Raw genomic sequence first — 13,614 nt, forward strand, 5'->3', positions numbered from 1 at the left:
ATCTGGCTACCCTAACAGTGGTTGACCATGTCTCATACACACACACACACACACACACACACACTCACACACACACACACACACACACACACATATATATATATATATATATATATATACACACACACACAAACTGATCGTTATTACTACCTCGTTACTGTAAATATTATAATTTTTATTGTTATTATTTTGCACTGTTTTTATTAATATTTTATTCTATTATATATTTTTGCACATGTAACTGTTTTATATATATTTGTTCTTTCTTATTGTTATTTTTATTATTTCTCTTGGCAATACGAATGTCCTTATTTGTCATGCCAATAAAGCTTCTTTTGAGTTTGAGTTTGAGTTTGAGTTTGAGTTTGCCCTGTGATGAAGTGGCGACTTGTCCAGGGTGTTTTCTACCTTTCGCCAAGTGAATTGCACCCACCGTGACCCTGACCAGGATAAAGCGGTGGTAAAACATACTGTACAATAACTGAATGAATGAAAGGATATGTTGGCAGGTCGTGCTGCCGCGGTGTGGACAGTCACAGCACTGCGATTAAGAGAAATGACGTCAGATTGTGCGCCGGGACTGAGAATCTCACCCCACGTGTTTGAACATGGCGCTGTGTAGTGTTTTGGAGTCGTGGTGATTTGGGGCGAGATCTTTATTTTATATATATATATATATATAAATATATTAACCATATAGTATATTTTATCCACTAACAGGAGAGAACGATAGACGAGATTCTGTCTTGTTTGCCTAGTCAACAATGGCACAACGAAGGAAAAAGATGTGGAAAAAGAAGAAGCACACGGGACACAGAGAACCCGACGTGGACTCGGATGGGGGAGATTTCGAACTGGCAGCAGAAATGAAAGACGACAGTTTTGTGAGTGGAAAAGTACCAATTATATTGTTTTGACTGCTTTAACACGGTTTATGTAAAGTTGTATTTAGTAATAGTGTCACGACTGGTGGTTATAACCTGTTCAGTACATTTGTACTAGTTTTTGTACTTTATGTAGTATTTACATTTCTAGCATTTAGCAGACGCTTTTATCCAAAGTGACTTACAATACTGTGTCAGTATACTGTCTGAGCAACTGAGGGTTAAGGGCCTTGCTTAAGGGCCCAACAGTGGCAACATGGCAGTGGTGGGGCTTGAACCAGTGACCTTTCGATTACTAGTCCAGTCCTTTAACCGCTAGGCTACAACTGCCCTACTGTTATTTAATATAATACTTTGTATATATTGCTATAGATTGTGAATTACAAAATGAAATAGCTGTAGTATCTAACTGTACATCTACAGCAAGAGCTAACAGGCTGTGTGTTCCTAATAAAAAGTCCTGTGAGTTTAAACGGTGTTCATTAATTAATTCATTAATTTTCTTTTCCGCTTATCAAATTAGGGCCTATCCCAGCTTTTCAGTGGGCGCAAGGCACACAGTAACACCCTGGACGGGACTTCAGTCCATCGCAGGACACACACACACACACACACACTCACACTCACACTCACACTCACACTCACACTCACACTCACACTCACTTACTTGTAGGGCAATTTGAACCACTGTTGCTCTTCTGTCGGTCCATACCACATACACAGCCTTCATGTCTTCTGGCTTCACTGAGTCAATGGCTTGTCCCCTCTTGGTCCACTCTTGCTGCCTGTGAGCACTCCTTGCCCTTTTGAAAACACTTCAACCCAAACGTCTGGCTATAATGATTTGGCCCTTATCAGTGTCACACTTTTTCTGCTGCATTTAAATTGTGCACTTTGAGTAACTACCATCAGCCCACTGTTTAATATACCCTGAGGTGGGGCGGTCTGGGTCCTTTCTGTGTGGAGTTTGCATGTTCTCCCCATGTCAGTGTGGGTTTCCTCCGGGAGCTCCGGTTTTCTCCCACAGTCCAAAAACATGCAAATGAGGTGAATTGGAGATACTAAATTGTCTAATGGTCCTGGATTCGATCCCCAGGTGGGGAGGTCCGGGTCCTTTTGTAGCATGATGTCCTAATTTCTTGTTAGTATTTATTTACAAAATTTCAAACACAATATGCGTTTTATCCAATGTTACTTAGTTGTAAGATTGAGTGTTGAGCAGTTAAATGGTAGCGCTTTATCTTAATCTGTGAACACATAACACAGTTTTACCAACAATCTTAACCGAATACTTTTTTTTTTTGTCAGTTCTTGGTTAAACAGTTATCTATTAACATAACTATTTGGAACTGTTATACTCTGACTAGAGTGCTACGTGTCAACCAAGTCTCAATACTATTTAGATGTGATATGTGCTGACATTAAAAAAAATATTCTTGACAGGCTGGTAAAAGGCTGCCTCGCTTCCCAGTATCATCTGATTGCCTGTCAGATGTGGAACCAGACATGAGAGAGATGGTCCGAGCTCAGAACAAGAAGAAAAAGAAATCTGGAGGCTTTCAGTCAATGGGTATGAGATCCTAGCCATTCCAACTGTTGTCACTTACTGTTACTCCGACATGCTTACAAACTATCTGCTGCTTTGTTCTGCTTTGCGTAGGTCTCAGCTACCCCGTGTTTAAAGGGGTCATGAGGAAGGGCTACAAAGTTCCCACTCCCATCCAAAGAAAAGTGAGTTCAATCCCTTTGTTCTGTTCCTCATTTCTGTGCTCTGAACTTGCTCTGATTTTGCGACATTAATGTTGTTTTTTGTAACAGACTATTCCGATCATCCTGGACGGTAAAGATATGGTAGCCATGGCCAGGACAGGAAGTGGAAAGACAGCTGCCTTTTTGGTGCCCATGTTTGAAAGACTAAAGGGGCCCCAAGCTCAAACAGGTGCCAGAGCGCTGATCCTCACCCCCACAAGAGAACTGGCACTGCAGACCATGAAGTTTACTAAAGAGGTTTGTACACGGCTAACTTGCAGACATAAAATTTCTTTGGTGCTTTAAGTGGTGCAGTGATCTAGAATAAGATGGGAGAGGGTAGCATGGTCTTCTGTTCGTGTGGAGAGTCACTGTATGAAGATTCAGCAACGGCTTTACATGTGTCAGCCAGCCTGGGGTTGCCAGATTGCACAGAGATGTTGAGCATATTCAAATTTGTTTTTAACATAATAGTAAAAGAAGGTTTTATTGTTGCCAATTATCTAGGCCTATCACTCACTTTACCTTGTTCATCATATTGCCATTAGCATATAGCCAGCTAAATAAAAAATGATCTGCATAGAATTCCCATATTGGTGCTTTAGAGGTTATTATAGAATTTTCTGAGACTACTGAATTTTTACATATTGGCTAAAAATGTAAGAATTTATTAGTTAAATTGGACCTACCATTAGCTAGCTGACATGTCAAGCTGCTAAAGGCTTTTTCATAGTGCATACTACATAGTGAACCAGTGCTTATAGCTAACATGCACTAAACAACACTAAGGGTGTGTTAGAAAACCTAGTGAGCTCTACATACGCAGCATTTAACGTCATCCTATGCACGCTCCCGAGAAGAAGTCTGTTCAAATTCTTAGATACCTTAAAATACTGTCTAATAAGGCACCTTAAATTTGACTGGTATTTTGACAGAATAATTAGGGAGCATCTGATTCTGCATTAGCGGTGATGGCCAATTTTTAATTTGTATAAACATGCACAAGTGTCAATTATTTCTACCGTTTTCAGTACACAGAGGGAGAGGTTAGTTGACATGCTAGTGTGTTGTGCCACCTCATCCCATTGATTTGAATGGCATGAGGCTAACTGTGTTAGTTTAGTAAGCGAAAACTGATGAAATAGCTGTCTAAGTAGTGAGTAGAATCCTCTCTACTGAGGCAGCTGCCTATGTAGGCAGTAAGACAGCAAGGCAGCTCACTAGGTTTTCGAACGCACCCTAAATGTGTAGTGCCGTGAATAAGGAAAAGCACCGGGTGACTCTCCATACGCTGTTCTGCTCTCTGTGTGAACTCTTCTCTGGCAGGTGAAAAGAAGCGAATGGAAACTCCTGTGTTGGAGTGGGAGTGTCTCAGGTGTGACTCTCCTCAGTCAGGGTAGAGGTTCGCTGCATTAGATGGGTCATTAGATACGACTAGACTGAAAGAAAAAAAGGAAGAATGCAGAATTAGAATAAAAGTAAATGTTAATGCTCTGACACTTTAAAATCAGGTTGTGTGCTCTAGGTATTGAATATTTGGTTTAGTTTTGCATTCAGAAACTACATTTTTTTGTGTGTGCTTGTTCTTTTCTCAGTTGGGCAGATTTACAGGGCTGAAAACAGCACTGATCCTTGGTGGAGACAGGTACTTTTCTTCGACAGCTTCTCTTTTTTACACAAGCTGTGTTCAGACACATTAAGGCTTTTGTTTTTTGTTTTCTTTCAGCATGGACGATCAGTTTGCTGCACTGCATGAGAATCCAGACATGTAAGTGTTTTCCTCTTCACACAGCACTTTCAGCAACAGGCTCATCCAGCTCTGCTGTAACAAGGCACGGTACAGGAAATCGTTTGTACCAGCAGCGATCACTCTGTATAACACACATGGAGCATGATCTAGCACTCTGTTTATGGAGCCTACATTACACATCTGCTAATGTTTACTACAGAGAACACTTTATAACAGTTTAGTATATTACATATCTAATCTGATAACATTTACAGCAATGACACTTTTAAAGTTTTTTTTTTTATATTACATACTGTATTTTTTATTTTATTTATTTAACTACATAGCGTTGTACAACGTTACTTGTGTACTTAAATACTTTGTACCTGAATACTCCTATACTTAATACTTTTGTACTTTAATAATTTCATACTGTTATACTTTTTTGCTTTAATGTATCTGGAGCTGCTGTAATAACTGACTTTTCCTATGGGATTAATAAAGCTATCTATCTATCTATCTATCTATCTATCTATCTATCTATCTATCTATCTATCTATCTATCTATCATGTCTATCTATCTATCTATCTATCTATCTATCTATCTATCTATCTATCATGTCTAATCTATCTATCTATCTATCTATCTATCTATCTATCTATCTATCTATCTATCTATCTATCTATCTATCTATCTATCATGTCTATCTGTCTATCTATCTATCTATCTATCTATCTATCTATCTATCTATCTATCTATCTATCTATCTATCTATCTATCTATCATGTCTATCTCTATCTATCTATCTATCTATCTATCTATCTATCTATCTATCTATCTATCTATCTATCTATCTATCTATCTATCTATCTATCATGTCTATCTATCATGTCTATCTCTATCTATCTATCTATCTATCTATCTATCTATCATGTCTATCTATCATGTCTATCTCTATCTATCTATCTATCTATCTATCTATCTATCTATCTATCTATCTATCTATCTATCTATCTATCTATCTATCTATCTATCTATCTAAATGGGTATAAATCTGAAAAGAGTTTTTGTTTGTGCAGCTTTTTTACATTGAGGTAATTGTTACCCATGTTCACAATAATAAACGCACAACTAATAATTGTTGGGGTTTTTTTACACTTTTTTTTTCAGCATCATTGGAACCCCAGGTCGTCTGATGCATGTCGTCATGGAAATGAACCTTAAGCTGCAGAATGTGGAGTACGTGGTGTTTGATGAAGCTGATCGGTAAGCATATAACGACTATATCAGTTTTATACAAGGAAATGAATTCTAGGATCTGGGATCATTTTTAATTTGCTCTTTAACAGGCTTTTTGAGATGGGCTTCACTGCGCAGCTGCAGGAGATCATCAGACGGCTTCCTGAAACCCGACAGACCCTGCTTTTCTCCGCCACACTGCCCAAGCTGCTTGTGGAGTTTGCTCGAGCTGGTAAGCCAGTTATTAGATCAGGATAATTTGACATCAGCCATCGTGATCTGTAATAGCACAATTTAGCATAATTTTTTTTCTCTCTGATAGGATTAACTGATCCAGTTCTCATTCGTCTGGATGTGGACAGTAAACTCAGTGATCAATTAAAGGTACAGTAAAACATTGAAACACTTGTACTGGGGGAGCCTGGAAACTGATTATTTTTAATAAGAATAAAATTTTTGTAGCTGGCCTTCTTTTATCTGCGCCTGGACGACAAGCCAGCATTTCTGCTGCATTTACTTCGTAACGTTGCGAAGCCGCAGGAGCAGACGGTCGTATTTGCAGCTACCAAACACCACGTGGAGTACCTGAACCAGGTAAACATTCCTGTATATTATAAACTTGATCTATAGCAAATATCCAGCTCAGTTAAGATAACAACTACTATTCCCTTAGCTGCTCCCGTTAGGGGTCGCCACGGCGGATCGTGATCCGCATTATCGATTTGGCATAGTTGTTTTTTTTTTTTTTTTTATGCCAGATGCCCTTCCTGACACAACCCTCCCTATTTATCTGTGCTTGGGATCGGCACTACAATGCACTGGTGTATGCAACCTAGCGGCTAGGCACCTATAGGACAATTCAGTGTCTCCAATTAACCTGACTGCATGTTTTTGGACTGTGGGAGGAAATCGGAGCACTCGGAGGAAACCCACACAGACACGGCCTGGGGCGAACCCAGGACCTTCTTGCTGTGAGGCGATAGTGCTAGCCACTTAGCCAACCGTGCCGCCCCTCAGTTAATATGACAACATTTAAAATTATTTAAAGATATTTTACTCTTTTTTTTTATACTAGTTACTGACTGCAGAAGGAATCGAGTGTGCATACATCTACAGCGCCTTGGACCAGACAGCCAGAAAGATCAACATCGGTCGCTTCGTCCACCGTAAAGCAATGGTCCTCCTGGTGACAGATGTGGCAGCTCGTGGTATTGACATCCCACTCTTGGACAATGTCATCAATTACAACTTTCCCTCCAAGGCAAAGCTCTTTCTGCACAGAGTTGGTATGTTTACTGCACTCATCTAGCATGTTTCTGGAATAAGGTTCTACCTGATCGTCTTTGATACTAAAACAGTGTGAGTTTTCTGAAGCCAGTGCTTTATCTGAGGAAGCGTTCTGATAGACTTTGCTTGTTTGGTTGTGTAGGTCGTGTAGCTCGTGCAGGCAGGAGTGGAACAGCCTTCAGCTTGGTGTGTCCAGAGGAAGTTCCATTTGTGTATGACCTTCACCTTTTCCTTGGACGACCTGTTGTGTTTGCAACTTTTGATCATCAACAAGGTATCTTTCTCCCATACAATTTATTCTCTTAAGTTTTAACTCATCATTTTGCTAGATATGGGGTCTGTTTAAAAATCTAGTAGCCCCTTAGGTGGCGCAACGCTAAAACACGCTAGCACACCAGAGATGACATTTCGAAACTCGGTCAGTTTGAAACTCATCTCTGCCGTCCAACTGGGCTGGGCGGCTACATGAACAACGACTGGCTGTTGTTCATACAGGGTGGGAGCCGGAAGGGACCTCATAACTGATGCTTGCTTTGCTGGCTGGCACCTGCACAGAGTCGGGGTATAATTTGATCAGGGTGTGGCTCTTTGTACATAAAGCTGGTCCACATATGAACTCGCCTCATGCAGGTGAAAAGATGCAGTCGGCTACTGCACACGTGCCTCGATCAGCATCAATAGAGAGGAAACATAATGCAATCGGGTAATTGGATACAGCTAGACTGGGAAAAAAATTGGGAAAATGCACAAAAAACTAGTGAGCTGCCTTGCATTAGAGAGAATTCTAATAAGACATCGAACTTATAAGACAGGTTATTTAGACACACTACTTAAACAGCGATTACAGCAATTATGTCACCGCAGGTTTAGCTTACCAAGCTAACACAGATATAGCCTCAGGCCATTCAAACCAAAGGGCTGAGGCGGCACAACCTGCTAGCATTCCAGCTAGCATCTTCCTCCGTGTATCGTAAACAATTAAATTATCACTGACAAGCCTGAATTTGCAATAAATGACACTTTTTTTCTATTTATTTATGCATGTTCTCCATTTTCTCCCGATTTAGCATAGTCAATCTGTCTTCCGCTGCTGGGGATCCCTGATTTCATTCGATGAGGGTATATTGCTGCTCACGTCTCCTCCGATACGCGCGCAGTCCTAGCAGCCCATGCACTTTGCACAGGCGCCTCTATCTGCTAATCCGGGTCTTTACACATAGTAGTGGGGTTTGAAGACCCCACCCACATATTCCGGTCATCCCGCCCCCTAGCAGATGCACAGTGGCCAATTAGGGTCTGCTGCAGGCACTGCCAATTATGCCCACTAGATGGCAGCCAGCTGACCGGTATCAACTGGGCGCACTGGTACACTTTTATACAAATTAAAAAAACAATAATAATCTATTTACATTTGCTAAGAACTCTGTTAGTTGCTCTGCATTCGTCTGACATATTTGTAATTTTTTGTGAGAAAAGTTGTGCTGCACTATATGCTAAGGAAGCATCAGTCAGATTATCACTTTGAAATAAGGCACCTTAGTAGGCAGCATTTTAAGGCATCCAAGAATTTGAACAGCCCTTTTCTCTGGAGCAAGTGTAATATAACCTAAATTGCTATCCATGTAGATAGCTCACTTGGTTTTCGGACACACCCATCGTTTACCTTGCTTTGCATTTATTTCATGCCCAGATGCTGACGGAGTCTTCGGACGTGTTCCACAGAACGTCTTGGACGATGAGGACGCACACCTCCTCACTGTCCACGAGAACTCTTTAGACCTCGAGAACCTCAAACGGATTTCGGAGAATGCTTACAAGCACTACCTGAAGTCTCGACCTAACCCCTCACCTGAATCCATCAAGCGGGTGAAAAACACGGATCTGTCCTCCATAGCTATTCACCCGCTGATAGGTTTGTAGGAGTCCGTGTCTCCATATCTGATTTGTAATTTCTAATGATTGCTGCCTTCTTTGAGTGGTATTTTCTGGGGTGCTTTCAGGGTCAGGATTCGAGAAGGTGGAGTTGGATAGATTGCAGATTGTCGACAATCTTAAGGCTTATAAATCAAAATCTGTAAGTAAATAAAATGATACTATGCTGTGGCTTTTTTAATGCATTTTATTTCCAATTTAATGTAGCCAATCTGTTGCTGGGGACCCCGACAGCATCCAAGTAGGGTGTATTCGCCTGACACACACTCCCTCAGGCGTATGCGCGGTCATACCGAACCCTTCTTATTCTCCTGTACTTTGGTGGATTTGCTTGTGAGGTCGGCTTCACATACGAAGAGCAATAACCCCACCTCTGTACAGGCACTATGGGCAACCTAGGTCCCTACACAGCGTTGATAACCTGGATCAATTAACCCCACCCATTAGTCCGGTCTTTACTTGCCAGCAGACTGAAAGCCAGTTTTGTCTGCTACAAGCATTACAGGGTGCTCAGCCGACCGGTAGCAGAGCTAAGCTTCAAACCAGGGAGTTCAGAGTGTCCTGCAGCCCAACTCTTCAAAGAATGACTCCTTATTGTCAGTGAGAATGTTCTAAATAATGCATTTTTGCCAATTTTTTAAAATTTATTTCAGACTATATTTGAGATCAATTCCAACAACAAAACCAACGCGAGCGAGGTCATGCGAACCAAGCGATCTCGGGACAGCAAACTGGTGGACAAATTTCAGAGGACGAGAGAAGAACTTTTAGCCGAGAATCAGCAGAAACCACCAGTTCCTCAGAGCTCGAGCACATTCCAGCTGCAGTCTGTAGAGGACGAGGACGCAGACCTTCAGGTAAATTCAGAAATCAAGTTTGACTTGGCTTTTAGAGGTAAGAAAACATTAATTCTTTCTTTCAGTAGCTGACAAGCATGTATTTTACGGTCTCCAGGGTGTGTTCTCCAAGGTAGTTGGAGGAATAAAGCGGAAACAGCATGAGAACACGGACGTGGATAGACCAAAGAGCAAGAAAAACAGGCAGTCAGGACGAGACGAGGAGTTTTACATCCCATACAGACCCAAAGACTTTGATTCAGAGAGAGGGTATAATTATCATACAATATCTAATATCAAAATAATTAGCATCATTTTGCTGGGAGGGGGGGCAGTTACACCAGATTTCAATATTCTAATTTTCACAAGCAAAAAAAAACATTCCATTTAATTTGTTAATATACATTATTTTAAAACACCAAATTCTAATTTAATACAAATAAATTTTAACCAGGGAATTTGTCTACAAGCAATAAAACAACTGCTTAGCAGTAATGCTTCATGTTAATTCTTGCATCTTTTCACCTGCACTATGCAAGTGCTGATGCGGATCAGCCCTGTGTACGGAGAGACACACCCTGATCAACGTACTCCTTCCCTGTCCCTGTGCAGGTGCCATCAATCAGCCAGCAGAGGTCATAGTTGCATCAGCTCTGAGGAGACCCTATCCGGCTTACTGGATTGCAAAGCTGAGATTCGATACGATGTATTCGAGATCCCAGCTCCGGTGTGCTAGCGTGTGTTTTTACCGCTGCGCCACCTGAGCTGCCCTTCATGTTAATTCTTAGTTCTGTGTACCGTCTTGCGTTTTAATCTAATATTACCTAATCTGGCTACTGACTATTCAGTGAAAATATGGGTCACAGAAAAATAAAATAAATGAATTTTAACAGACACATAAGCTTGAAATGAACTTGTACACAAACCCCCTCTTGTGGAGGCTTTACTTTACAGCTTGTAAACCACAATGGGACAATTGCCACTGATTTCATTCATTAAATATATTTCGTTTGGCGCTCAGTTTGAAGCTTAGTTTAAAACTCAGCTTTGCCATCCGGGTGGGCTGGGCGCCTACATGAACAACGATCCTCATAACTGATGCAATTATGACCTCTGCTGGTCGAGGAATAATGCGCTGGTCAGGGTGTGACTTTCCTTTAGTCTCGTTCTCCTCAGTCATGGCGGGGATTCGCTTCAGTAGAGCAGTAGAGAGAAAGTGTAAAGTGTAAACACAAAATATACATTAAAATATTTGTTATATATCTATATTATTTTTGAAGATCTAGAAAAAAGGGGGAAAAAACCCCTTATACTACTGTAATTAATAAACCAAAGTTTTGCCTCAACTGTAAACATGCTTCAGTTGGCTATACTGCTTCAGGAAATCTGAAATAAATAAAAATGCTGATTAATTATTATAAGGTTCAGCTCTGTGTTGTGCAGCGGTGACCTTCAATAAATAATTGGCATTTTATATAATCTGACACTTCTGGTTACTGATTGAGAATGTGGTGTTTTTTTCCTCACAGACTCAGTCTAGCAGCAGAAGGAAATACGTTTGATCATCAGGCCTCTTCAGCTATGCTGGACCTGATGGGTGACGAGAGCACCACACTGGACCAGCATAAGAAAATGATGAAATGGTAAGAGGAGTCAAATTTTTATACACAAATGCATTATAACCAACCCAGATCAGCAATATTATAATAACAAAACATTGTGTGTGTGTGTTTTTTTTTTTTTTTTCCCCATTTCTAGGGATCGCAAGAAAAAACGCTTTGTCTGTGATACTGGAAAGGAAGACAAAAAGAACAAAATAAAAACAGAGAGTGGGCAAGTGGTCAGTGTTAAGAGGACCAAGAAGAACTTGTATCCTTTTATCTGTGGTTGCAGTTATGTAGGTTTTAAATACGGGTGTTACAGTCTGACATTCTTTAAGCATTCGGTAAAGTTAAAGGCAAATTTTGGTTAATATAACCTCACTTCACGCGTAATTCATGTGTATAATTTACATGTAAAATCACGAACGCAGTCGAGTTTTAGGCTGTATTCCTTTACTTTGGTTTAGCTATGAGGAGTGGAAGAAAAAATACAAGGTGGACGATACAGTGTCTGATTCAGATGGAGAGAATGGAGGAGGCCGGGGCCAGAAATTTGGAGGTATGTGTGCAGAAAACATGATGTCTGTAACGGTGATCTAAATCCGAGCTACAATTTTGATAGCATTTAACAACTTCCTCTAATGTCCTATTGTTAAATCAATGAGCCCTCAAACTGTTTCATCTGGACTAAATGATCATGTACACCAATCAGCCATAACATTAAAACCACCTCCTTGTTTCTACCCTCACTGTCCATTTTATCAGCTCCACTTACCATATAGAAGCACTTTGTAGTTCTACAATTACTGACTGTAGTCCATCTGTTTCTCTGCATGCTTAGTTACCACCCTTTCATGCTGTTCTTCACAGGACCACTACAGAGCAGGTATTATTTAGGTGGTGGATCATTCTCAGCACTGCAGTGACACTGACATGGTGGTGGTGTGTTAGTGTGTGTTGTGCTGGTATGAGTGGATAAGACACAGCAATGCTCATGGATTTTTAAACACCTCACTGTCACTGCTGGACTGAGAATAGTCCACCAACTACCAAAATATATCCAGCCAACAGCACCCAGTGGGCAGCGTCCTGTGACCACTGAAGAAGGTCTAGAAGATGACCAGCTCAAACAGCAGCAATAGATGAGCGATCGTCTCTGACTTTACATCTACAAGGTGGACCGACTATGTAAGAGTGTCTAATAGAGTGGACAGTGAGTGGACACGGTATTTAAAAACTGCAGCAGCGCTGCTGTGTCTGATCCACTCAAACCAGCACAACACACACTAACACACCACCACCATGTCAGTGTCACTGTAGTGCTGAGAATGATCCACCACCTAAATAATACCTGCTCTGTGGTGGTCCTGTGGAGGTCCTGACTATTAAAGTACAGGGTGAAAGCGGGTAAAAACAGTATGTAGAGAAACAGATGGACTACAGTCAGTAATTGTAGAACTACAAAGTGCTTCTATATGGTAAGTGGAGCTGATAAAATGGACAGTGAGTGTAGAAACAAGGAGGTGGTTTTATTGTTATGGCTGATCGGTGTATGTGGTGTTTTACTTCTATGCAGTCTGAATATTTATTTTTGTGTTTGTTATTAAGGTCAAAGAGGTGGAGGTGGACGCGGAGGTGGACGCGGAGGTGGGCGCGGAGGTGGGCGCGGAGGTGGACGCGGAGGTGGACGCGGAGATGGCCATCAGCCCCAAGACAGGAGTGGCTCACGGGTCCGTTCAGAACTCAAGAACCACGAACAGATCCTAAAACAGCGCAAGCAGATTTCCAAGCAGCGCTTCGTGCAGGGTGGCGGCTTGAAGAAGATGCGTGGCAAAAGCAAGCAGCGCCTGAAGGAGGTCATGAAGTCCGGCTTTGGTCGCGGCAACATCAAAAAAGGCAAAATGAGGAAGAGACTTTAAAAGCTTGTGTAGATAAAACTCATGCTGGAGAACAAATTTCAGCTCTCCAAACCTAATACAAACTGTATCAGATTCATTATTTCAGGAGGGTTTGGGATATTAAGTGGATCGTGAGGTTGATCTGTGATGCCATATAAATTTGTGTCTTGAGAGCATAATTATGATTGGATTCTGATTGGGTGCATGAGCTCATTGGTGTCAGTAAGACCCTGTTTCTATATGTTTCATATTCAGTGTTCTCTATGGGTCTGTCTGAAAACCTAGTGAGCTGCCTACTGCCTACCTAGGCTGCCTAAGTAGAGAGTAGAGAGGATTCTAGTAAGACTTATAACTTTATATAATTATAATATATATATATTCCACCACACAGCGTCCTGTGACCACTGATGAAGGTCTAGAGAGTTGGTCATCTTCTAGACCTTCATCAGTGGTCACAG

General features: G+C 41.1%; 1 protein-coding gene across 1 annotated transcript; it reads left to right on the forward strand.

Moving 5' to 3' along the window:
• Positions 1-612: 612 nt before the first annotated feature.
• ddx54 (DEAD (Asp-Glu-Ala-Asp) box polypeptide 54) lies at positions 613-13,335 on the forward strand. The gene is made up of 20 exons (XM_062988919.1): positions 613-884; positions 2,328-2,454; positions 2,545-2,615; positions 2,703-2,891; positions 4,229-4,278; positions 4,360-4,401; positions 5,534-5,629; positions 5,713-5,834; positions 5,925-5,986; positions 6,065-6,196; positions 6,678-6,888; positions 7,032-7,163; positions 8,580-8,801; positions 8,890-8,963; positions 9,475-9,678; positions 9,776-9,927; positions 11,187-11,300; positions 11,416-11,526; positions 11,726-11,817; positions 12,867-13,335. Exons 1-20 carry the CDS (start codon positions 765-767, stop codon positions 13,175-13,177), a joined length of 2,634 nt encoding a protein of 877 aa, XP_062844989.1. The 5' UTR covers positions 613-764; the 3' UTR covers positions 13,178-13,335.
• The last annotated feature ends 279 nt before the right edge of the window (positions 13,336-13,614 follow it).

This window comes from Trichomycterus rosablanca, chromosome 26 (genome assembly GCF_030014385.1).
Source record: "Trichomycterus rosablanca isolate fTriRos1 chromosome 26, fTriRos1.hap1, whole genome shotgun sequence".
NCBI lineage: Eukaryota > Metazoa > Chordata > Actinopteri > Siluriformes > Trichomycteridae > Trichomycterus > Trichomycterus rosablanca.

What these genes read in the sequence shown, in the direction of transcription:
- ddx54 (XM_062988919.1), top strand. Translation starts at nt 765, where the DNA reads ATGGCACAACGAAGGAAAAAGATGTGGAAAAAGAAGAAGCACACGGGA. An exon ending in CCATGAAGTTTACTAAAGAG is followed by an intron (nt 2,892 to 4,228) that starts GTTTGTACACGG and finishes TTCTTTTCTCAG; the next exon opens with TTGGGCAGATTTACAGGGCT. An exon ending in AGCTATTCACCCGCTGATAG is followed by an intron (nt 8,802 to 8,889) that starts GTTTGTAGGAGT and finishes GGGTGCTTTCAG; the next exon opens with GGTCAGGATTCGAGAAGGTG.